The sequence below is a fragment of the Oncorhynchus mykiss genome, chromosome 6 (assembly GCF_013265735.2).
Source record: "Oncorhynchus mykiss isolate Arlee chromosome 6, USDA_OmykA_1.1, whole genome shotgun sequence".
NCBI classification, from domain to species: domain Eukaryota; kingdom Metazoa; phylum Chordata; class Actinopteri; order Salmoniformes; family Salmonidae; genus Oncorhynchus; species Oncorhynchus mykiss.
Genome location: NC_048570.1, coordinates 18,815,026 through 18,838,147, shown reverse-complemented (window position 1 = coordinate 18,838,147; position 23,122 = coordinate 18,815,026). Strand labels below are relative to the sequence as shown.

Genomic DNA, 23,122 nt, shown 5'->3' with positions numbered 1-23,122 from the left:
TAAGGAATGTTTATATCCGATATGATTTTACAATAACACGTTTAATTTTGGACTGAGCTTTCTTTTTCTTAAATGTTTTATGTACAAAAACGGGAAAAAAATACATCACACACAGGTTTTAGGCAACCGGTCATCAGGTGATTTGAATATGTTTCAGTCTCAGGTGTCTGTTTTGTTTTGCTTATTTGAATGGGATCAGCTCTGCCACTGCTAAAAACGTTCAGTTGTCTAACTATATTGGAGATAACAATTGTTTATTTTCTTATCATTCACGGCCATCTAGACTGATGCCGTAAATTAGAACAAGATAAAGCATGACAGTGCAATGTACAGTGCATTCGGAAAGTATTCAGACCCCTTGATTTTTTCCACATTTTGTTACGTTACAGCATAATTCTAAAATGTATTAAATTAATTTTTGTTCCTCATCAATCTATACACAATAATGACAATGCGAAAACAGGTTTTTAGAAATGTTTGCTAATTTATCAAAATGAAAACAAATACCTTATTTACGTAAGTATTACGTAAGTAAGTAGACCCTTCGCTATGATACTCGAAATTGAGCTCAGGTGAATGCTGTTTCCATTGATCATCCTTGAGATGTTTCTACAACTTGATTGGAGTCCACCTGTAGTAAATTCAATTGATTGGACATGATTTGGAAAGGCACACACCTGTCTATATAAGGTCCCACAGTTGACAGTGTATGTCAGAGCAAAAACCAAGCCATGAGGTTGAAGGAATTGTCCGTAGAGCTCCGAGACAGGATTGTGTTGAGGCACAGATCTGGGGAAGGGTACCAAAACATTTCTGCAGCATTGAAGGACCCCAAGCACACAGTGGCCTCATCATTCTTGAATGGAAGAAGTTTGGAACCACCGAGGCTCTTCATAGAGCTGGCTACCCGGCCAAAATGAGCAATCGGGGGAGAAGGGCCTTGGTCAGGGAGGTGAGCAAGAACCCGATGGTCACTCTGACAGAGCTTCAGAGTTCCTCTGTAGAGATGGGAGAGTCTTCCAGAAAGACAACCGTCACTGCAGAACTCCACCAATCAGGCCTTTATGGTAGAGTGGCCAGACGGAAGCCACTCAGCAAAAAGGCACATGACAGCCCGCTTGGAGTTTGCCAAAAGCCACCTAGACTCTCAGACCATGATAAACAAGATTATCTGGTCTGATGAAACCAAGATTGAACTCTTTGGCCTGAATGCCAAGCGTGACATCTGGAGGAAACCTGGCACCATCCCTACGGTGAAGAATGGTGGTGGCAGCATCATGCTGTGGGGAGGTTTTTCAGCGGCAGGGACTGGGAGACTAGTCAGGATCGAGGGAAAGATGAACGGAGCAAAGTAGAGAGAGATCCTTGATGAAAACCTGCTCCAGAGCACTCAGGACATCAGACTGGGGGCGAAGGTTCACCTTCCAACAGGACAACGACCCTAAGCACACAGCCAAGACAACGCAGGATTGGCTTCGGGACAAGTATTTGCATTGTCATTATGGGGAATTGTGTATAGATTGGTGAGGGGAAAAAAAACTATTCAATCAATTTTAGAATAAGGCTGTAACGTAACAAAATGTGGAAAAAGTCAAGAGCTCTGAATACTTTCCGAATGCACTGTATCTCTTTATAACTCATTGCATCAATGTTTTAATTGTGTAACAAAATATATTTTATCAGTATTATATACAGGAACTTGTCTGAGGGGTGGAACTCAAACCACACAGTCCAGTCTATAGTTTCTTAAATGAACAAATGGTCAGCTTTCAATCAAACAAATACAAGTATCATCATATGACTACGATTCAAATCATGAAAAGCCCAATAGTTGAATAAAATAGACACCTCTCTTAATGTAATTGGAGTGTTAAGTCATTTAAATCAAAAAATATATATAATATTTAATTCAAACAGTCTGTTTTATTTAAATAGTGGGACTTTGGTTTGAAACCTGTCACATCCCTAACCTGTCAATGAACCCTAACCCGCCCAAGTAACGAGATAACAAAACGTTCAAGTTTAAGTCCCACTGTTGAAATGAAACCGGCTGTGCTTGAATGGAAGCTTTAACCATCCACACAGAGAAAATGTTGAACCGGTACCATTCCCATTTCCATCTTAAAACTATTTTCTTAGAATGTACTGTATGTACATACAGTACATTCGCTCAGAGCTTTGCGGAGTTACTTGGCGAGAAGTACCTCTATGCAAATGCTTGTGACAGCTCTCGGCTATGAAAACTGTTATCTGTAACAAAACAAAGGGCACTATGGTAGATGGCATCCAAAGGTTTAAGAGTAGTAGCAGCTGCACCTTGATAAATAATATCACCATAATCCCCTACATCTTTACCAATGAGTGGGAGCTGCTGCGACTCAACACCTCCATTCGTCATCGCCCAAGTATTGGGAGCGATGAATTGTGGCCACATTCAAAGTAGCTGAAAGTGTGCAAGCCTGGATGGCTGTATGGCCCATAGAAATAGAACGCCAGTCCACCCATTGTGCTACCACTGACTCGACTGGACACACCCTTTCTAATCATTCTATTTCTATGGTGTGTCCACCGATGCCGCTAACCTAGTCAAGACAGGTCATTTCCATCTACCTGAAGCTATTCAGCAGTCATCCCATAGTGGAACATGCCACAGACATGGACGACCCACAGGGCAAGTCCAAGATCATGGATGTAGCTGCAAATTCAATCTCAAAAGCCTCCAACCAACTTCAGGTCCTTGTGGGTGATGTTTTAATCCAAAGTAGCAAGGCCATGCTCCATGTAGTTAATGCTATCAGCCTGAAGCCCTCTACAGACATGTCCTCTACCAGTGATTGCTTTAGAATCGCATCTGCAGCCAATCAGAGGGTAAAAGGAAGGGCTACTTCTCATCACTCTGAAGAGATATGCGAGGGGAAAAATAAAAAGCCTTAAGTATAATGCTTATACCTTGTTGCCCTGTTATACAGTTGATACTTTTTATATCTTTCTTTCTATTCAGGCCCATGTGGCTTTCAAGAGAGGATGTAAGGCAGAAGGTTAAGAGCCTCACCTCACCCCATAACACACAGGGATATCAGTAGTGGGAGGCCCTCAATTCTGCCGACACTTGTGATTGAGACTAGGTTGCCTCTGCACCCACCAATTTTACCATTAGTAAACTTTGAGGGGCATTTCATTTGAATGCATTTTGTTTTTCTTTGAAACCCCAATTCATATCATACCAGTGGATTATTAATGGTCAAAAGTAACCTCACTTTGCAATAGCTTTGACAACATTTCCAGTGCCCTCTATTTATTTGTGCAACAAACAACCCAAAGATAAAGCCTTACACTCACAAAGGAAAGCCTCTTATCTTTGGTGAACATCCATTACAAGAAAAAATTAATGACACATGTTAAGTTAGACCAAGGAAAACAAAAACAATGATAATGTTATACTTAATCACTTAATAGCGGAAAGACACCAATGGCCGTATCAAAGCCAACCTGCTTTGGCAATGTTTACGCAATATATTTGTTTACCTAGTATGCTTAGGCCTACATGCTACTGCGTGAATACTGCCCAGTGGGTTTGGTTGAATCGAGCCCCAAGTCTCTACATGATCCTTGAAATTAATTATCTAATACATTTGCATTAATGGTTATGTAGCACTCCACTTGTTGCCAAACTGAATGCTTTTCTATTTACTGATTACCTATCTGGGGTCAAGGCGCCTGTGACTAGAACTGGGAGAGAATCTCTTTCTCAACAAAACATCATGAATCTCATTGACTCTGGAAGCCCTTATGGACTATCAGACTCAAAATAAAAAAATCCAAGCCTTTAAGTGACATTCAGTTAACGTTTCCCTCAAAATCTCTTGGTCATCAGACCTGTGTTCAAATACTATTTGAAATCTACAATTAGTTAGCTTTTGCCAGTCTGGGATGTCCGGTAGGTGAGGTTTGCACTTTTGTGACATTTGAAATTATTTCAAATAGTATGGGAACCTAGGCCTGTTGCACATACACATGTAGAGGAGGTAGGTGACACAGACACCCCAAACTAAAGCTGTAACAAAGTGTTATGGAATGGCCAACACTTCCTATGGTGATCCAGCATTCATTGCCTGTGTATCTGGGTAAAGTGAGATGTTTTCATCAAACCTTGAATGGGAGATTATAGACTACAGCAAATACAAACAACAGATCAAATGTTCTTGAAACAGCAGTGATCTCTGCTGTTTTCTGTGCAGAGCATTCTCATGGCTCCACCGCTCTGTGTGTGTGTGGGGGGGTCCGCTTGTCTCATTTATCCCTGGTGTTCAAGTCCCCCAAAGAAAGATAGGGTAGTTACAAATCAGTCTCCATGGAAACAACTCTATCACCAGTCCAGTCTCCATGGAAATTATCCAGCGCTGGTACGGTACCAATACTCGGGAGCATCTTCTGTTTGAGAGCTCAAATGACATCAGGTGTATGAGAGTTTGGAGCAGAGATTGCTTCTCTGCTGTCTCTGGTTGGAGAGATGCATGCTGAGATGCATCCACTCAAAGAGATGCTTGTTGGTAGTGAGTGCCCAGCCCTTCCTTTCTGTTAGCGATCTTTGATTGAGTAGATTACTCAGAGAAAAATGGGGAACCTACCAAAAATGGCAAAATTAAGTGTCCTTTTTGTGTTCAGATCCCTGTCAGGGCAATACAGAAAATGTGTTTATTTTTATTAAAGGGTCTTCATTTTGTTGACTGTGTGAGTAAGAGAGGGGTATGTTCATTGAGTGCATCTTACCACTCTTGTTACACAGCTTAAGAACAAATTTGAGTTAATTTAAATTGGTTTTACATCTGAATAGGATTTGGTTTTACACTATATAGTTTAAAAGGAATTAAATTAGTTTGTAAGAGGAATGTGTATGTGAACCCTGGGAGGGATAGAACCCTGGGAGGGATAGAGACCAGTGTTGCCAACTTGAAGTCGCTATATTTAGAGAGCTCAGACCCCCACAGCGACTTTTTTCAAAGAACCTAGCGTCAAACTACTTTTCAGGCTGCCTTTGGGGAGTTTTGATACCATTTAGCGACTTTTCCCACAAACAAGATTGGGAATAGCTGCCTATGCAACAGAAGTCACAGCAGGTGCACACACAGGCAGAGAAGCACAAGGGGAAGAGGTGTGCGGCAGGAAAAGGGGCGAATTTCGGGGACCGCAGCAATGCAAATTGGAGCCGTGAAGTTGTGGCGGCAACTGCAAAATGTAATCTAGCGACAAATCAAGCAGCCAATTGCAATTCTCACAAAAAACATTTTGCAATACTGGTAGTCAGCATACATGCCAAATTCGTGTCATCAAAAGGCATGCAATTCTGTTTAATTGTTTAATAAGGACCCATCAAATAGTTGAAAGAGAAACAACCATTTTGGTTTATATCACTTTGTGATATAACTGACCACAAGTAAAGTTGCATAAACTAATCCACTGATTATGCCTCATGAATGTCAATGAGGGAGATAAATTAGAAAAACAAAAAATGCCATAATAAAACAAATAAATCTGATCCCCATACAGATGTTAAAATTATGCATTTGGGCATGTTTGACAGAGATTGAAACAAATCTCAAGGTAAAGTAAGTGCCAAGGAGACGCCTTCAAGAAGGGATGGAGCCAGCAAGAGTGTGTGTGAGCGCACGTGGGAAGGAATCAGAAAGTAAGGACAGAACAGGACGAGGCTGCAGCGGAGTCCTCGATAGGAAGGGTGTGGGAAGGAGCAAGATAAACAACGAGAGGAGAAGGAAGGTCATGACTCTTCGTTGCCCGAGTCTTCCTCGTCATTGAAGCCACCCTCTCCTGCCATCTGGCCAACTGCCTCTGCATCATCGTCATCGTTGTCCTCCTCCTCGATGTCGTCATCGTAGAGGTCATCGTAGAGCAGGTCCGAGCTGCTGTCATGGGAAGGCACTTTGGTCTGGATGCAGTACTCTGCCAGCGTAGTAGGCACCTTCACGCCGTCCTGCTCCGCCTCCACTTTAGTGGACACGACCTGCTTCCTGAGAGAGATAGACAGCGAGAGAGAAATAGAGAGGGAGAGAGCACAACAGACAGAAGAGTGAGAGGTTTCAGATATAAAAATGAAGTGAATGATTGCACCGAATTTTGACGTTTACTCGCATGTGTATAAACGAGCATGATGTTGTTTGTCATTTTGTGTTTAAAAGAAAGTGAATTCTAAGAACCTGATGATCTCGGCATACTCTTTGTCCTTGCCCTTGCTGTCTCTCCACTTGCGGAACATAACAGAGGCATCGACATTGGCCGGGGAGAAGGTGTTGGGCTCATTCAACAGAGAGATCACACTCAGTAGGATGGTCCTGAACATACAGACATATACATACAGTGCCTTGCGAAAGTATTCGGCCCCCTTGAACTTTGCGACCTTTTGCCACATTTCAGGCTTCAAACATAAAGATATAAAACTGTATTTTTTTGTGAAGAATCAACAACAAGTGGGACACAATCATGAAGTGGAACGACATTTATTGGATATTTCAAACTTTTTTAACAAATCAAAAACTGAAAAATTGGGCGTGCAAAATGATTCAGCCCCTTTACTTTCAGTGCCGCAAACTCTCTCCAGAAGTTCAGTGAGGATCTCTGAATGATCCAATGTTGACCTAAATGACTAATGATGATAAATACAATCCACCTGTGTGTAATCAAGTCTCCGTATAAATGCACCTGCACTGTGATAGTCTCAGAGGTCCGTTAAAAGCGCAGAGAGCATCATGAAGAACAAGGAACACACCAGGCAGGTCCGAGATACTGTTGTGAAGAAGTTTAAAGCCGGATTTGGATACAAAAAGATTTTTTAAACATCCCAAGGAGCACTGTGCAAGCGATAATATTGAAATGGAAGGAGTATCAGACCACTGCAAATCTACCAAGACCTGGCCGTCCCTCTAAACTTTCAGCTCATACAAGGAGAAGACTGATCAGAGATGCAGCCAAGAGGCCCATGATCACTCTGGATGAACTGCAGAGATCTACAGCTGAGGTGGGAGACTCTGTCCATAGGACAACAATCAGTCATATATTGCACAAATCTGGCCTTTATGGAAGAGTGGCAAGAAGAAAGCCATTTCTTAAAGATATCCATAAAAAGTGTTGTTTAAAGTTTGCCACAAGCCACCTGGGAGACACACCAAACATGTGGAAGAAGGTGCTCTGGTCAGATGAAACCAAAATTGAACTTTTTGGCAACAATGCAAAACGTTATGTTTGGCGTAAAAGCAACACAGCTCATCACCCTGAACACACCATACCCACTGTCAAACATGGTGGTGACAGCATCATGGTTTGGGCCTGCTTTTCTTCAGCAGGGACAGGGAAGATGGTTAAAATTGATGGGAAGATGGATGGAGCCAAATACAGGACCATTCTGGAAGAAAACCTGATGGAGTCTGCAAAAGACCTGAGACTGGGACGGAGATTTGTCTTCCAACAAGACAATGATCCAAAACATAAAGCAAAAATAAACATATCCAGGTGTTAGAATGGCCAAGTCAAAGTCCAGACCTGAATCCAATCGAGAATCTGTGGAAAGAACTGAAAACTGCTGTTCACAAATGCTCTCCATCCAACCTCACTGAGCTCGAGCTGTTTTGCAAGGAGGAATGGGAAAAAAATTCAGTCTCTCGATGTGCAAAACTGATAGAGACATACCCCAAGCGACTTACAGCTGTAATCGCAGCAAAAGGTGGCGCTACAAAGTATTAACTTAAGGGGGCTGAATCATTTTGCACGGCCAATTTTTCAGTTTTTGATTTGTTAAAAAAGTTTGAAATATCCAATAAATGTCGTTCCACTTCATGATTGTGTCCCACTTGTTGTTGATTCTTCACAAAAAAATACAGTTTTATATCTTTATGTTTGAAGCCTGAAATGTGGCAAAAGGTCGCAAAGTTCAAGGGGGCCGAATACTTTCGCAAGGCACTGTATGTCCAGAGAGTTGGGGGTGTGTTCAGTTGATGAAACATTTTGCAACGTTTTAGAACAATATGTCCAGCATTACACCGCACAACTGCCCTCTGAGCCACCATCATTACAATGTTCCTCAACAGGTTGTTCAGAACAGTACAGTCTGTTCACTTAAATGTTTACTAGGTTTACTTCATCCTGAACGCAGCCCAGGTGTTTTACCTGACATTCTGGGTGGGATTCCATCTCTCAGAGGGCAGCTCTCCGCTCCGGGGGTCGTCAACAGGGGGGTGAAGGATGGAGATACACACGTCCCCATTCTGTAGACAAGCAACATGTTACACTCCACAGCAATAGCAACAACTGGCCATAAATTCATATAATCACACAAAAGCAAGACACACAAACACAGCGGGGGTCAGTGTGCTGCTAACAGCTTAGCTTCCTACACTGTCCGACTGCCCCATACTGGGCTTGAACCAGTGATCCTCTGTTTCGCAACACACGTTACCGCCCTATTTGACAATGTTCCAAAGGGCTGAGCCACCCAAAAAGTACCAAGCTAGTTGTGGAATGAGCTTACGATCCATCCTTAACTCTTACACAAACATACAATGTGGTACACCTCACCTCATATATGTTGGGGTGCCACATCTTCGTGAGGAAACGGAAAGTAGGTGGACAGTAAGGGTAGTCAACTGGAAACTTAATGTGTGCCTAGAAATTAGAGAAAATCAGTGATTTGTGAGGGCAGGAATACTTTGACATTTCAGAAAATGTGTTGAAACCCACTGGTGGATTTTGGCCTGGGTGACAGATAACAACTCAGTTGTAACATAACAAACAAAGGAGTATTTTTCGATGGTCATTAAAGTGGTACGCCAAGTTTGTCAAACATTGCTCTCTAGGCCGGGGTATGCACTCACGCAGCTCAATAATGGGTTAGAGTTACCTAACGTTACTCCTTAGTCCAAGGACCTTACATGTTATGTTTAAAGGGTGAATTGGCTCTGGAAGCCAAAGCAACCAACTACTCCCATCTAAATGTGAATCGATTCTCAATTGCGGTGCGGTACGGTTCTATAAACATAAATCGTTCTACTTTCATATCCCATCAAAATAATTCACAAATGCAAATCACACACTTACTTTACATTGTTTTAACACAGTTGCAACCGACAGTATTTTTCAGTGACAACACATTTGTGTCGTCTTCGGTGACACATATAGCTGATTAGCACAAGAAGTCCACTCTGTCTTCCATAAACAAGCACTGTAACGTGGAAATATGGCTGTGTGAGAACCATAACCCTATAAAAGTTGTGAATCAATTTAACCTTATGTTTTTAGAAAATTATACTGAAAAAAATATAAATATAATAATGTACTTGTAAAAAAACATTGCACTCAAGCACATGCAGTTATGCCCTCAATTGTTGTCATTAGAAGACACTGAGTCTGAACTGTAGATGGTAAATGATTTATTGGGAAATCAAACTTGAAGCTGATCCAACATTTATAGAAATGTTTCATGAGCTGAAATAAAATATCCCAGAAAATTTCTCATTTGCCAAGACAATCCATCCACCTGACAGGTGTGGCATATCAAGAAGCTGATTAAACAGCATGATCATTACACAGGTGCACCTTGTGCTGGGGACAATAAAAGGCCACTCTAAAAATGTGCAGTTGTCATCACACATCATAATGCCACAGATGTCTCAAGTTTTGAGGGAGCATGCAATTGTCATGCTGACTGCAGGAATGTCCACCAGTGTTGTTGCCAGATAATTTAATATTTGTTTCTCTACCATGAGCCACCTCCAACTTCGTTTTAGAGAATTTGGCAGAACGTCCAACCGGCCCCACCGTAAACCATGTGTAACCACGCCAGCCCAGGACCTCCATATCTGTCTTCATCACCTGCAGGATCATCTGAGACCAGTCACCCGGACAGCTGATGACACTGTTGGTTTGCACAACCAAATAATTTCAATAACTGTCAGAAACCGTCACAGGGAATCTCATTTGCATGCTCATCGTCCTCACCAGGGTCTTAACCTGACTGCAGTTCGCGGTCGTAACTGACTTCAGTGGGCAAATGCTCCCTTTTGATGGCCACCAGCACGCTGGAGAAGTGTGCTCTTCAGAGAATAATCCCAGTTTCAGATGGTAGACAGCATGTATGGCATTGTGTGGGCGAGCGGTTTCACATTGTGAACAGTGGCCCATGGTGGCGGTGGGGTTATGGTATGAGCAGGCATAAGCTATTGGCAACGAACACATTTACATTTTATCGATGGCAATTTCAATGCACAGAGATACTGTGACGAGATCCTGAGGCTCCATTGTCGTGCCATTCATCCGCCGTCATCATCTCATGTTTCAGCCTAACAATCCATGGCCCCATGTTGCAAGGCTGCACACAATTCCTGGAAGCTGAAAATGTCCCACTTCTTCCATGGCCTGCAAACTCACCAGACATGTCATCACCCATTGAGCATGCATGTTCCAGTTCCCACCAATATCCAGCAACTTCATACTGCCATTGAAGAGGAGTGGGACAACAGATGTGTTACACTGCATTAGGCAAATGGTGGTCACACCAGATACTGACTGGTTGTCTGATCCACACCCCTAATTTTATTTCAGGTAATCTGTGACCAACAGATGCATATCGGTATTCCGATTCATGTGAAATCCATAGATTAAGAGGGCCTAATGAATTTATTTCCATTGACTAATTCAGTAAAATCTTAAAAATTGTTGCATGTTGCATTTATATTTTTGTTCAGTGTATTTCTCGCCGATATGAAATACAAGGTCCTTATGTTTCCAAAACCGTACTGCAAGCAAGCATCGCAGCTCTTAACAAAACTCGCCCCTACAGAAGGAACCTTCCTTCACAGACTCTTATATGTAATGTATGGTTAGAGTCATGATTAAGGGCTAGCACTCACGGTGGCCAGTCAAACACTGATTGTCTACATATAAATATAACAACAAAAAAGTGTGTTGTGTTAGGCTATGCTAAAAGTACTGTTTGGATTCTTGTTATGTTATGTCTATACTATAAGACTAGAGTTAGCCCGGATCAGGTGTATTGCCCACAGACAAGACAGACTAAATCAGCGATTCTCAACTGGTGGGTCGTGGGAGGTTTTGAATGGGTCATAGGTGTCTGAGTAAAAATGAACTATTCATATTTTTTTTATAAATTATTTGATGTGAAAAAAATACTCATCTGAATTTAACATAAACCAGGTAGAAGTGTGAATAAATTATAATGAATGTACATTTTTTAAATAAATTAATCTCTGAACAATTTTTCTTCAATCACAGTACTTTCAATATAGAGCTATTTGCAGTGCTATTTTGGCTGATTTTGTGGTCTCAAACCAGTGAGTTTATAAACATTAATGTAATTGAAACATTTAATATCAATACAGCATAAAAAATAGTTTTCTTGATTGTATTTTGGCAATTATTTTTCTCGATGCAAATATTGGGTCGCAACTGAGGCAACCTGGTTCAATTTGGGTCCAGAGGCAAAACCAGTTGAGACTAAATTATCCCTCACCTTGAAGTATCCCCCCTCGTAAAGTGTGTTGGGGGGTCCAAATATGGCCACCTCCCAGTTGTACAAGTCTGACTCTTCTACTGGGGTGATGCGGAAACCCTCCACTGGTTCCTCTTGGAGAGACTTCAGTTCAAGCATCAGTGCCTTATGAGAGCTTGGCATCTGCTGCTGCGCCATGGTGACCCAAGAGTAATGAAGTGTCAAAACAGGACGACCCCGTTTGCTCTCGCTCTTTGGCAGTTTTCTCAACAGCCAGTCAAATAAAACAGGACCAATTCAAATTGCTCGTCCCAAAAAGCAACAGCTGGTAGTCATATAAATGTATGCAAGCATTAACCTCCACGTCTTGATGGTAGGTGGCTAGCACTAGCTATCCACCTAACGGTGCAGCCTGCTCTAAACAAGTCGGGAGCATTAACTAGCGATAAAACTTCTGCTGGCAGTGTTGACAGTTCATTGGATAATGAAGAAGCTACTATTGGTAGAGACTAAAATATTTATATACAGTTTTATGACACGCCAAATGTTTTATCGCTGCATATTCCTCATATTCCTGTGCATCTGTTATTTTTTTATTCTGGGGGTGGTCAGGTTTACAAATGACCTTCTGTCCCCACGTTCAAAATATAGCTAGCGTCTTTGATATCCAAACATTTATAACTTGTTTCATAATGTTATGAAAAGTACAATTAGATGACAAACGGTGTTTCTGTTTTTCCTGTGTCATTCGTTCGTTCTAAGTCGATCTGTCAAGACTCGGCAGATCCTGCGGGTTGTTTTGACATTTGTTTGTTTGAGAGCTCGCTAGCTGCTCCACGAGTCTCAAACTCTACCAACGTTCATGATTCGTTTTTTTTTAAATGTAATCATATGACCAGCAATATATCTTTAAAATAACTACAGCATTAATAAATTAATCCACATTTGTGTAGGAACTTCCTTCTCTCTTAAATTCCAACCTTTGCTTCCTGGAGATTTCACTGCGCTTGCTGCCTCGCGCACTTACGTCGTAGCGTAGGCAACACCTTGCACTTACGTTTTACGTGAAAAACTACGTAAAAAATATAGCTAGGGTATTTGGTATCCAACCATTTTAACTTGTTTCATAATGTTATAATGAAAAGTAGAATTAGATGATAAACGGTGTTTATACTGTTTTTCCTGTGTCATTCGTCCGTTCTCTGTAGATCTGTCTAGATTATTTGCAGGTCCAACGGGTTGTTCTCAGCCTCTTGTTTGTGTTCGGGAGGATAGCTTTTCTCTGTATCCCACGACCCTTACAAAACAAAATCGCCGAGTGCAGTATAATTAAGCAATAATGCCCGAGGGGGTGTGGTATGGACGATATACCACGGCTAAATGATGTTCTTAAGCACGACGCAAAGCAGGGTGGTAGTAGACCGCCCTTAGTCTGGTAAATTGTCCATATATCACAAGCCTTATTCTATTATAATGCTTTCACCACCCAGAAGGCGAGGTCAGTACAGGTGCATCAAAGCTCAGACCAAGAGACTGAAAAACAGCTTCTATCTCAAGGCCATCAGACTGTTAAACAGCCATCACTAGCACAGAGAGACCACTGCCTACATACGGACTTGAAATCATTGGCCACTTTAATAAATGGAACACTAGTCACTTTAATAATGGCACTTTAATAATGTTTACATATCTTGCATTACTCATCTCATGTATATTCTGTATTCTATACTATTTATTGCATCTTAGCCTATGCACTCTGACATTGCTCATCCATATATTTATATATTCTTATTCCATCACTTTACTTAGATTTGTGTGTATTAGGTATTTGTTGTGGAATTGTTAGATATTACTTGTTAGATATTGCTGCACTGTTGGAACTAGAAGCACAAACATTTCGCTACACTCGCAATAACATCTGCTAACCATGTATATGTGACCAATGCATTTGATTTGAACTGATTACCAATGTAATTAGAGAAGAAAAAATAAATGTTTTGTCATACCCATGGTATACATAAGGTCTGATATACCACGGCTTTCAGCAAATCAGCATTCAGGGCTCGAACCACCAAATGTACAACTGTAGTTAGAGTGCATTATAACTGCAGTATGCTGCAAATACTGCGTCCAAAATAAAATGTTTTTACTGCAGTAATTTTGCAGTGTAACTGCATTTACAGTGCAGTATAACTGCAGTTCAACTACAGTACACTGCAGTTATTCTGCAATTACTGCGTCCAAAATACAGCAGTCGACTGCAGTTACTGCACTTTTACTACAGTTTCAAAAGTGCAATCTTTTTTTGTAAGGGGTGCTGCTAGTGCTCGCTCCGAGTCTCAAACTCTACCAATGTTTATGATTAGTTTTAAAGTTCTCCTATGACCAGCAAAAAGTATTTAAAATAATTATACTGTTATAAATGAATCCATATTTGTGTAGGAGCTTAATTTTCTCTCTTTCGTTCCTCACTTTGCTTTGCTTCAGGCAACACCTTGTACTTACAATTTGAAAAAAGTCACATTTTTTGTAACACTCAATTAGACCATGGCCATTTCAAGCTTATCTTTCTAGAAAATAAAAAGTTATTTCAGAATATTTAGGCATGTTAGCTGGCTAACTCAGTGATCCTGCTGTGTGGTATATCCCTCTGAAAGACTGAGGATTATCCCACTGCTGCCAACCACTATAGTGATAGAAGGGTGGGGCTTGACTGTACCATTGGATCCAGTAGTACATTTGTTTTTTCAAGAAAATCATACACGGGCTGTTCAAAATATATAGCATCACAAAGCCACCTTACATTAAATCTGTGCAGCGTAAACTCGTGGTATCAGGCGGCTTTGCAGGGCCACAATACATAGGCCAGTTCTAAAACATAAGTAGATTGTGGGATGACTAGGTGCATACACACACCTTGTGTTGTGACCAATAACACAGTGACCCGATAAGCTCAATCCAAACCAATGGATGTCTTTTGATTCATATTTGTATACCTAGTGGTTACAGCAAAGTGAGTTTAGTAGGCTAGTGTTATTAATCACAGGGAGGCTAAACTTTTCCCCCTCTATCTAGACCATGTGTCAAGCTCAATCCAAACCAATGGATGTCTTTTGATTCATATTTGTATACCTAGTGGTTACAGCAAAGTGAGTTTAGTAGGCTAGTGTTATTAATCACAGGGAGGCTAAACTTTTCCCCCTCTATCTAGACCATGTGTCAAACTCATTCCACAGAGGGAGGAGTGTCTGTGGGTTATCAAATCAAAGTTTATTTGTCACGCGCTGAATACAAAAGGTGGACCTTACAGTGAAATGCTTACTTAGAGGCTCTAACCAATAGTGCAAAAAGGCTCTAACCAATAGTGCAAAAACCTGAGATATCTCTGTTTTCTTTATAATTTGGTTAGGTCAGGGTGTGACTAGGGTGGGTATGCTAGTTTTTGTATTGTCTAGGGGTTTGTAGGTCTAGGTGATTTGTATGTCTATGGTGGCCTGATATGGTTCCCAATCAGAGGCAGCTGTTTAGCATTGTCTCTGATTGGGGATCATATTTAGGTAGCCATTTCCCTTGGGTGTTTGTGGGATCTTGTCTATGTGTAGTTGCCTGTCAGCACTTGTTCGTATAGCATCACGCTTTGGTCATTCTTTAAATAATAATGTATGCATACCACGCTGTGCCTTGGTCCGATCCTTATAACGAACATGACATAGGTGAACAATAGGTAAGTAAAAAGACAGTGAAAACAGTAGTGAGGCTATACAAGTAGCGAGGCTACATAGAGACATCAGTTAGTCAGGCTGATTGAGGTAGTATGTAGATGTGGTTAAAGTGACTATGCATATATGATGAACAGAGTAGTGTAAAGAGGTGTTGGCGAGTGGTGGGACACAATGCAGATAGCCCGGTTAGCCAATGTGCGGGAGCACTGGTTGGTCAGGCCAATTGAGGTAGTATGTACATATGTACATGAATGTATAGTTAAAGTGACTGTGCATATGATAAACAGAGTAGCACACAATGCAAATAGTCTGGGTAGCCATTTGATTACCTGTTCAGGAGTCTTGTGGCTTGGGGGTAAAAACTGTTGAGAAGCCTTTTTGTCTTAGACTTGGCACTCTGGTACCACTTGCCATGCAGTAGTAGAGAGAACAGGCTATGGCTGGGGTCTTTGACAATTTTTAGGGCCTTCCTCTGACATCGCCTGGTGTAGAGGTCCTGGATGGCAGGCAGCTTAGCCCCAGTGATGTACTGGGCCGTACACACTACCTTCTGGAGTGCCTTGCGGTCGGAGGCTAAGCAATTGCCGTACCAGGCAGTGATGCAACTCTCAATGTTGTATGTAAATTACTCCTCTGGTAATTGATTGAGGAATTAAGATCACTAATTAGTAAGGAACACCTGTTTGTATAGGTCTTAATTGAAAGGAAAAACTTAAAACTTGCAGACAGTTGTCCCTCTGTGGAATGAGTTTGACACCCCTGATCTAGACTCTCTAGATATAGAGGATCACTTCCAACACAGGCTGGAGCAACCGTGGGAATTCTCCCACTGCTGCAACCAATGCACTAGCGATTGAAGGGAAATAGTTGTGGAGCTTGAACCTGGGATTCTGCAGTTAAAGTGCAAACACACACTACAAAGGGGTAGCAATAACATTTTTTTTAAATCACTGAACATTCCAACATAAAATCATTGAATTCAGTATATTGTTACATATCAAAATTATTTAACTACTTGAATGTAATGTAAAATGCAATTTTTTTTTCAATGTCAAAATGATTGCCCATGGATTTCACTTGCAAATTCAAGCCCCCCCCCCCCCCCCCCCCCCGTTCAAGCCCTGGTAGCTCGCTGTGAGCGTATAGTAAGTAGTTAGTCCTCTGCGTTGTGGCTGCAGCATCCCTGGTTCGACACCGGGTCATTAAGATACACAATGTCACAGCAAAATAGTACTTTTTTTTGATGTCTTTGAAATCAACTTTGGCTTCCCAACAAACAAAACCTGAGGTAACTGACCTCTATAGCCTTTGGCACACCAGCTAACAAGCTACATATGGTAGCATTCATAATTATTGCACGAAGAACAGCAGATAAAACGAAAGGAGCTCAGCCAACAACCATGTAAGTGCGGTGCTGTGTGTACATGGAATGGTTCCGTATGGGACTAACTCTGATCTGAATGTATTCTGTCCCTTTCCAGTACCGGACATACTGACATAACGCACAAATGCGCGTGACTCTTGGCTGCAGTAAGAAAGCCATTGCCATCTGCGCCCATTCAACAGCCTAGATTTAACTTTGTATTACTTCTAAACAAAATAATTTTGGGGGGTTCTCATACCTTTACAATGTTTTGATTCTTGCTTGAACAGTCGCTAAGATTGTATTTGGTTGTGATCTTCAAAAAATAACTATTTTGGATGCAGCATTTGTTAGCTAGAATACTAATGCTCATTGACATTGGCTAGCTTTTGCTACAGCCTAAGACATTTAAGTTGAACTGTTTTTAAACTATAAGGCAGTTGATTTGTGATGAGACAAACATTACATTAAGCAGGACATTTACACAAGCCTTAAAAGTAGTGTGAAATGCATTCACAAGTAACATGTAAAGAGGCTTTTTTTGCTGGCGTTCTATTACTCGACTGTGTTCTGCCACCAACTTGTGCGCATCGCCCTCGTGCGACAATGTTTGAAAACACAGAAAGGTGTCTAAAGCATCGGGCTCAGAGTTACATCTAGCATCCAGTTCAGACTTAGTTCTACCGTAACTGCTCACATACCTGCCATGATGTCGTCCTGTGCTTCAGACAGCCTCAGCCCGTGAGATATCGGGGTAGACTCCCTTATTCAAGTCTGGACTGCTGGGTGGCCAAGGTACAACGCTGGTCTGCAGGTGCTGCCCCGGGTCGTCCTTCAGGCATTTGGCCTTCACGTACTCTTCGGTGAACTGCTCCTTAAGGATCATCTTATTCTGCAGCTAGGAATTCTCTCTGGCTGAGATCTTCTGGCCCAGCTTGTTCAGCTTGTCCTCCGTCTCTCATGTTGCACTCCAGAGTATGGTAAGGGGGACAGCAGGTCTGTCTGCTGCGACGGGGTTAACCTGTAGGGTTTAGGTTAGGTAACATGTAAGGAGATATTACAAAAATATATTTGGTGTAAATGCAATGCTATCCAGACAAATAAACATATTTGTAGAAGTACAGTAGGTGTTTGCCTGTTAGTAAACCAGCAGTCCCTATCTGAGAGGTGTAATGGGAGGGGTGTGAGCTGAGAATGGTCTGTTGGGGTAGCTATAAAAAGCTATTTACTTTTCAAGCTGATTAGTCAACTGAGCTTTCCTATCATCAGTGATTGACGGGGACATCATGTCAGACCTAAAACATATTGTGTGTGTGTGAAAATATAACAGTATGAAAGCATCTCAACATGGAAAAAAAACAGGAAGGACAAATCCATTTTGAGTGGATTATGCAGCATGAAGTGTTGGCACACAGGTCAGAAGACTTCATGTAGAATAGATTAAGCAGGGGAAGGGGGAACTCATGTTTCTGGGATATGTATTGGAAAGGGGCAGGTGAGAGCAGGAGGTGGATAAGAGTATAAAGTAACGGAGTAGCTATGCAGATCCCAGAGTTTGTGGGACCAGGATACAGCACATAGTAGGGTATAGGAACGTGGCAGTCATGACTGGTAGGACTAAACCAGACCAAAAGGGGTGTTTAGAGTTTGGATAAAACCTTAGGTCAGAGATATAGCAACTACCTACGCAACTCGATGTTGCTCTGCCAGAGTTTCCACGTATTTCTCCTGCCAAGTAAGGAACAACGTCCTCTTGTCTGTGAGGGTCTCTGTCGGTGAAAGCCTCCAGCTACTGAAGCCCTGCTTCCAATTCATCTGATTGAATTAGTAGAAAAGGATCCTTACATATTATGAGCAAAACACATGGAATTTAACCTGGAATGCTGTTTAGCAGCACCCTCAACTACTCCTTTGCCTCGGTTTCCTCGTTCAGGACCTTCTGCCGACAGAGTTGTATTGTTGGTACTATAACATATGATGGTGAACATACATTTCCTAAATTGTTTAAAATACATCAGTGTTTTTTTTGTTGCTAAATGATGTCGGCACAATCCTGAACAATGGGTCGTTTCAATACTTAACTGATTTCCAGTTATACATTTGTACCTTGCTTCTCCCTGACCCTGGCTGCGTAATAGGAGGGCATCGGTGAGGGTGTCAACACGATGAGAAGGTGTCATCTCTTTTGTGATCTTCCCAACTTTTCGAAGGTAGGACCACAACCTCTCCATTTGTTCTCCGTCAGCAAGCCCACAGTCACATACCTGGTACCATCAGTGACCTGAAATGTAAAGTACAATCAGAAACCATAATAAGCATTACAATGGGTGGTTAAGGGACTAGGACAAATTACAACTAGCTGTTTCTTAATACTGTTAGGGCAACTGTCTGCAACTACAAAGAATTGGTGTTTAGCAGAATAAATGATAAAGAGAAGTATTCATTACCTGACTGTCAGCATCATGAGCATAGGCATGAAAGGCTGGCACTGCAAATGTGTCCACCATCAGATCGGGACTTAAAAAAAAAATATATATAATAATAATTATATATATATATATTTATTTGAGTGAAGGAGCAGTTATTTTGTGTGTAAAATATGACTTATGGTTACAAAGTCGGTATGGAGCAATCCGTTTCAAGCCATTCATAATGGTATCAAGCGATTCATGAAACTCACTATAGCATAGTGGTTAAATATTAAATGCATTATAATAGTTAACATAGATTGATTTGATCAATTGTAAATGCGGCTTCAGCTGGCATGCAATGTCATAGTGAAGAGACGTTGTGATGTCTGGTCCCTGCATTGCTTTCAGGTCCCCCAGCAGGAACACAGCAGTTGCAAACAGGAAATGACTGTTCAACATCAGTCATCGTAGCCAATGTTAGATATAACTAAAAATACACCAGCTACCCATCTGAAGTATCCATCCATCCACCCACCCACATGCATCAATCAACATACTTCTCTCCTCTTCAGGTTCAGGAACTTCAGAGGATGCTCATGCCTGCACGCCATCCTAAACACACCAGTTATGTCCAGTTTCTGGGTTTTGGATCACAGCGCTTCCTCGCCCACTCCTGTAAAATGAAGTGAATAACCATGAGTGGAAAAAGTCACATTCACCAAGCAGTTCATGTTTCGTCTAGTGTGTTCAATTTAAAAAATATTTGTATGGACAGAATATTCCAATGCTAGAGTCTCATCACCAAGGATAAATGGCTTCTCCTGATTTCAATCAAACCTTTTAACTTTTTCAACATTAGCCCAGCTGTTGGTTATACACACAAACACAAGTCACACAGAAGAGTGCTAGTGAAACTAAACTGATTGTGAGATACATCCCATTCTTCAAAATCCAGTGTACTGTACCTCAGTTGGTGTGTCTAATGCACCTCCTACAAAGCAGTCAACTTTGTCTTGGTCACAAGAACCACCCAGCATGTTTGGGAGCCCAAATAGGGCATCAGCTGCAATAATTTGATGACCGTTTTCCTTTAAAACAATAATGCAAATAATGACTTCTACAAAACTATTAGGGATACAGGGAATTGACTTTTGCAAGGGTATTACTTAAACCCTTTTGCTCTTTGGGAAACACAAGACATTTACACTGTAGTTTCTTCGTGAATGTATCTGCAATCGGTAGTATACTCTAAGCAGATGATTGGTCCACCTAGCTTTGCCAGAGCCCCGTTATCCAGCGTGTTGTGGATCCAGACTGGCCTTCATGGCAACCGTAGCGGCCACCCACAACTTTGCCCTGTGGCAATCCTGTACTTGACCTGTTTCCGCCTCCCACGACTTGGACGAAGGATTGGGTTTTTTGAGAGGCTTGCAATAGTATTGCGCATAACATTACTACTGTTTGGCAAGGCAATGAGATATATATATATATATATATATATATATATATATATATATATATGAAAGATGACTGAGGTTGGATATATTTCCTCCTATAAATTATGAACAACACTGAATGTAAATAAGAATCCTAGCTTACTGAGACATGATAGTTGTTCCTTAATTGTTATCATTGACATACCTGTGGACAGAGGACACTTGGTTCCGTCCGAGGTCAGTGGCACCAACTTCCTGACAGTCTCTCGGGGATGGTAAGGTAGAGTCTGTGGCAGATCAGGGTGACAGGTTCCAGCTCACAGCTGCAGTCAGACGTCATGAGCTCGTCCTGAAATGAGGACATTCTGTTTCCTAGATTGCATTACTAGACATTACTTCCGATGTTGGTGAGATGCATTCCTCTTATGAACTTTAGAAATTACTCCATATTTTTATCATAACAACCGAGTGAACAGGGTTATGGTAAACTAGATACAATTAAATCAAAGTTATTTTTGCAGGAATACAGTATAGTGTGCACAATAGAATGAAATAAGATAACTACAGTCTATTAAGTACAGTAGTTGCCATAGAAGCAAAGAGTCAGTTCAGTTTTCATCAACAGTTTTATGGCTTGGAGGAAGAAACTGTCTCTGCTACAATTGATTCTCTGATACAATTTGCAAGATGCTAAAAGAGCCAGATGTCATAGTTTCCAATTTGGATGTAAGGCCTACCTCTAACGTCAACAACTGTCAAAAGACGGTTGTACTGGCTTTGACAGTCAGGGTCACCTTGTCTCTTCCACTCCCATTGTAGGCCCACCGGGACACATGGGACGAACTGCCCTGACTACGACAGACATACACAAACTTGTTAGAACAGATTTGAAACTACACCATCGGGGATATTTCATTGCACGAGTTGTTAGAAAACTCCAAATCAACTCTGTGCTTGGCATGACAGATTTTGCTACATTTACCTTATCGCTGCAGGGAATTATAACTTTTAAAGAACTGTATGTATTAATCCATGCTTTTGTTACTTCTCGGTTAGACTACTGCAATGCTCTACTTTCCAGCTACCCGGATAAAGCACTAAATAAACTTCAGTTAGTGCTAAATACGGCTGCTAGAATCCTGACTAGAACCAAAAAATGTGTTCATATTACTCCAGTGCTAGCCTCCTTACACTGGCTTCCTGTCAAGGCAAGGGCTGATTTCAAGGTTTTACTGCAGACCTACAAAGCATTACATGGGCTTGCTCCTACCCATCTTTCCGATTTGGTCCTGCCATACATACCTACACGTACGTTAGTCAAAAGACGCAGGCCTCCTAATTGTCCCTAAAATTTCCAAGCAAACAGCTGGAGGCAGGGCTTTCTCCTATAGAGCTCCATTTTTATGGAATGGTCTGCCTACCCATGTGAGAGACGCAGACTCGGTCTCAACCTTTAAGTCTTTACTGAAGACTCATCTCTTCAGTGGGTCATATGATTGAGTGTAGTCTGCCCCAGGAGTGTGAAGGTGAACGGAAAGGCTCTGGAGCAACGAAACGCCCTTGATGTCTCTGCCTGGCCGGTTTCCTTCTCTCCACTGGGATTCTCTACCTCTAACCCTATTACAGGGGCTGAGTTACTGGCTTACTGGTGCTCTTCCATCCCGTCCCTAGGAGGGGTGCGTCACTTGAGTGGGTTGAGTCGCTGATGTGATCTTCCTGTCTGGGTTGGTGCCTCCCCTTGGGTTGTGTCGCGGCGGGGATCTTTGTGGGCTATACTCAGCCTTGTCTCAGGATGGTAAGTTGGTGGTTGAAGATATCCCTCTAGTGGTGTGGGGGCTGTGCTTTGGCAAAGTTGGTGGGGTTATATCCTGCCTGTTTGGCCCTGTCCGGGGGTATCATCGGATGGGGCCACAGTGTCTCCTGACCCCTCCTGTCTCAGCCTCCAGTATTTATGCTGCAATAGTTTGTCTGTCGGGGGGCTAGGGTCAGTCTGTTATATCTGGAGTACTTCTCTTGTCTTATCTGGTGTCCTGTGTGAATTTAAGTATGCTCTCTCTAATTCTTTCTCTTTCTTTCTTTCTCTCTCGGAGGACCTGAGCCCTAGGACCATGCCTCAGGACTACCTGGCATGATGACTCCTTGCTGTCCCCAGTCCACCTGGTTGTGCTGCTGCTCCAGTTTCAACTGTTCTGCCTGCGGCTATGGAATCCTGACCTGTTCACCGGACGTGCTACCTGTTCCAGACCAGCTGTTTTCAACTCTCTAGAGACAGCAGGAGCGGTAGAGATACTCTTAATGATCGGCTATGAAAAGCCAACTGAAATTTAATCCTGAGGTGCTGACTTGTTGCACCCTTGACAACTACTGTGATTATATTATTGGACCATGCTGGTCATTTATGAACATTTGAACATCTTGGCCATTTTCTGTTATAATCTCCACCCGGCACAGCCAAAAGAGGACTGGCCACCCCTCACAGCCTGGTTCCTCTCTAGGTTTCTTCCTAGGTTTTGGCCTTTCTAGGGAGTTTTTCCTAGCCACTGTGCATCTACACCTGCATTGCTTGCTGTTTGGGGTTTTAGGCTGGGTTTCTGTACAGCACTTTGAGATATCAGCTGATGTAAGAAGGGCTATATAAATAAATCTGAGTTGATATGTACATGATCAACATTTTGGAC

General features: G+C 41.9%; 2 protein-coding genes across 2 annotated transcripts in view; one reads left to right on the top strand and one right to left on the bottom strand.

The window, feature by feature from the left end:
* Window positions 1-3,262: 3,262 nt before the first annotated feature.
* LOC110525393 (ubiquitin-conjugating enzyme E2 R2) lies at window positions 3,263-12,547 on the bottom strand. Its single transcript, XM_021605462.2, has 5 exons — window positions 11,534-12,547; window positions 8,584-8,670; window positions 8,176-8,273; window positions 6,213-6,347; window positions 3,263-6,026 (listed from the first exon to the last, which is right to left on the bottom strand). The coding sequence occupies exons 1-5, from the start codon at window positions 11,708-11,710 to the stop codon at window positions 5,777-5,779; spliced, it is 747 nt and encodes a 248-aa protein (XP_021461137.1). The 5' UTR covers window positions 11,711-12,547; the 3' UTR covers window positions 3,263-5,776.
* Window positions 12,548-15,113: 2,566 nt separating this feature from the next.
* The window catches only part of LOC110525392 (ubiquitin-associated protein 2), a 48,105-nt gene continuing 40,096 nt past the window's right edge, over window positions 15,114-23,122 (top strand). The window contains exon 1 of the mRNA XM_036979531.1: window positions 15,114-15,236. The gene's annotated coding sequence lies outside the window, so the exon portion shown is untranslated. The remainder of the gene's footprint in view (window positions 15,237-23,122) is intronic.